Here is a 1,997-nt window from a genome sequence, read left to right as displayed (position 1 = left end):
AAATTTAACATAAAAGAGAATAGAAAAATTCTATAATATTTCTATAAATATTTAAGTTAATAAACAATATATTTAAATAATTAAAACTTACCTGGTACGATCAGCTTGGTATCGTTTATTTCTAACATCAGAAGGATCTACAATAATTCTATCTATTTCAGCTTTGACTTTGTTGCAATTGATTGATGTGGCAACGAAGAATATTATGTTGATTATTAATTGAAGTGTAATGGGTCCTATGAAGAACACAATTTCACCATGAAGATTCCTTCCATCTGTGTAACAAACAAAAATTTCTTTTTTTTTATTATATTATATTATATTATATTTTGTATAATATATCTATCGAAAAAATTTATTCGAAAAAGAAAAAGAATAATAATAATAATTAAAAAAAATATATTAAACAAAATGATTCTTTCAATGCATTAAAAATAATATAATTATATATATTTTTTTTTATTTATATTATGAAGATATTAATTAATTATTGTTATAGCATTAATATAAATTAAATATTATTATTATTATTATTATTAATATTAATAATATAACTTACGTGTAAACCAACAGTTCCCCAGACCAATGGAAGGCGTCAAATAATTCGGCAAAAATTTGACATGATCTCCGACAATGACTATGACGGTAATGAAACATGCAAAACCCCAGGCATACAAACAATACAATAAAAATCTTTTCCAAGATCTTCTTCTTCTCGTAGATGTGCTACCACGTGAACCCCTAAAAAAAAAAAAAGAAATAAACATAATAAACGATATACAATCAAAATTAATAACAATTTTTTTATAAGGGGAAATAAATTAAAAAAAAAAAAAAAACAAAATGGCGAACACTGATACATGATCGATGAATTTGATTTTAATTTCGAATAGATAAAAAAATTCTCATTTGTTAATAGATTATTCTACGAATTATTAAACAAGACATCATTGTTTATTATTTCATTCAACAAAATATTCCCCCTTTCCCACCCACCCGTTTCTCTCGATAGAAAATTTTCCAATTACAAATGTATCCAATTGAATTTTCAAATAATCAAATTAAATTAACCTATTAGAAAATTGGGATGATCCAAATTATCGGCTAACCAAATATATGTTTACGCGGTAAGAAACTTTCAGAACATTCCGAATGGAGAAGTTGTGCATGCGGTAACAAGTTTAACCAAAATGCCAAATAATTCGAAACTCAGTTTACAGAAGAGATAATCTTTGATACTATACTTCGATTGTTCCTAATTTCTATCTAAAATGATTCATTATTTCGAAGATTTTAGGTTTATGACAATAAACCAAAATAATATGACATACGATATAATATATTATATGTTTGTATTTGTTTGTGTGTGTATAAGAAATAAATTATAAAATTCAACAAAATTCGCGATCGCTTTTATAAAACTAATATTAAATGTTTAAACATTAAACATTGAAAATGAAAACGTGGGACGATCGTCGTCAGCTTGGATGATGCTATTTTCTTCTTACATTTACAAATCTTCCCGTTTAGAATAGCATCTTGAAAACATAAACATTCACGGAGATGCGTGTACGTGTTTTTGTGTGTATTTATGTATGTGTGCGTGTGTGTGTGTGTGTATGTATATGAAATGACGAGAGACAACGCACGTCCTCTTCCGTTCATGGTGGGTGGTGGGGGTCTTTTTGATTCGTTCAGAAATTTCCAAGAGTATTCTCTCTCTCTCTCTCTCTCTCTCTCTTTTTCGTTAGTATAATAATTCGATAAAGAAAATCATTTTATTGGAATAATTTTTTTGCTTTTTTTTTTTGTTTACAATTTATCTTCATTTTTCGTCGTATTTTACTTAAATATTAAATTTAATAAACAATAATTATAGGCATTATTATATTTTGTTATTAATTGTATCGTAAATATAATGATAATTCAATGTTTCGTTTTCTTTTTTATAATTGAAAAGTATAATGATCAAAAAATGTAATATATATATATATATA

The 1,997-nt window shown here is 25.4% G+C and overlaps 1 protein-coding gene across 1 annotated transcript in view; it reads right to left on the bottom strand.

The window, feature by feature from the left end:
* LOC106791362 (G-protein coupled receptor Mth2-like) overlaps window positions 1–1,997 on the bottom strand; it is a 29,472-nt gene that overhangs the window by 4,051 nt on the left and 23,424 nt on the right. Inside the window, 2 exon segments of the mRNA XM_014756942.1 lie at window positions 73–275; window positions 560–741. Coding sequence (XP_014612428.1) covers window positions 73–275; window positions 560–741 — 385 coding nt within the window.

The sequence above is a fragment of the Polistes canadensis genome, unplaced genomic scaffold (genome assembly GCF_001313835.1).
Source record: "Polistes canadensis isolate GaletaPanama2010 unplaced genomic scaffold, ASM131383v1 scaffold_301, whole genome shotgun sequence".
Lineage (NCBI taxonomy): Eukaryota > Metazoa > Arthropoda > Insecta > Hymenoptera > Vespidae > Polistes > Polistes canadensis.
The sequence above is the reverse complement of the archived record's forward strand: the minus strand, read 5'-3'. Positions and strand labels throughout refer to the sequence as shown.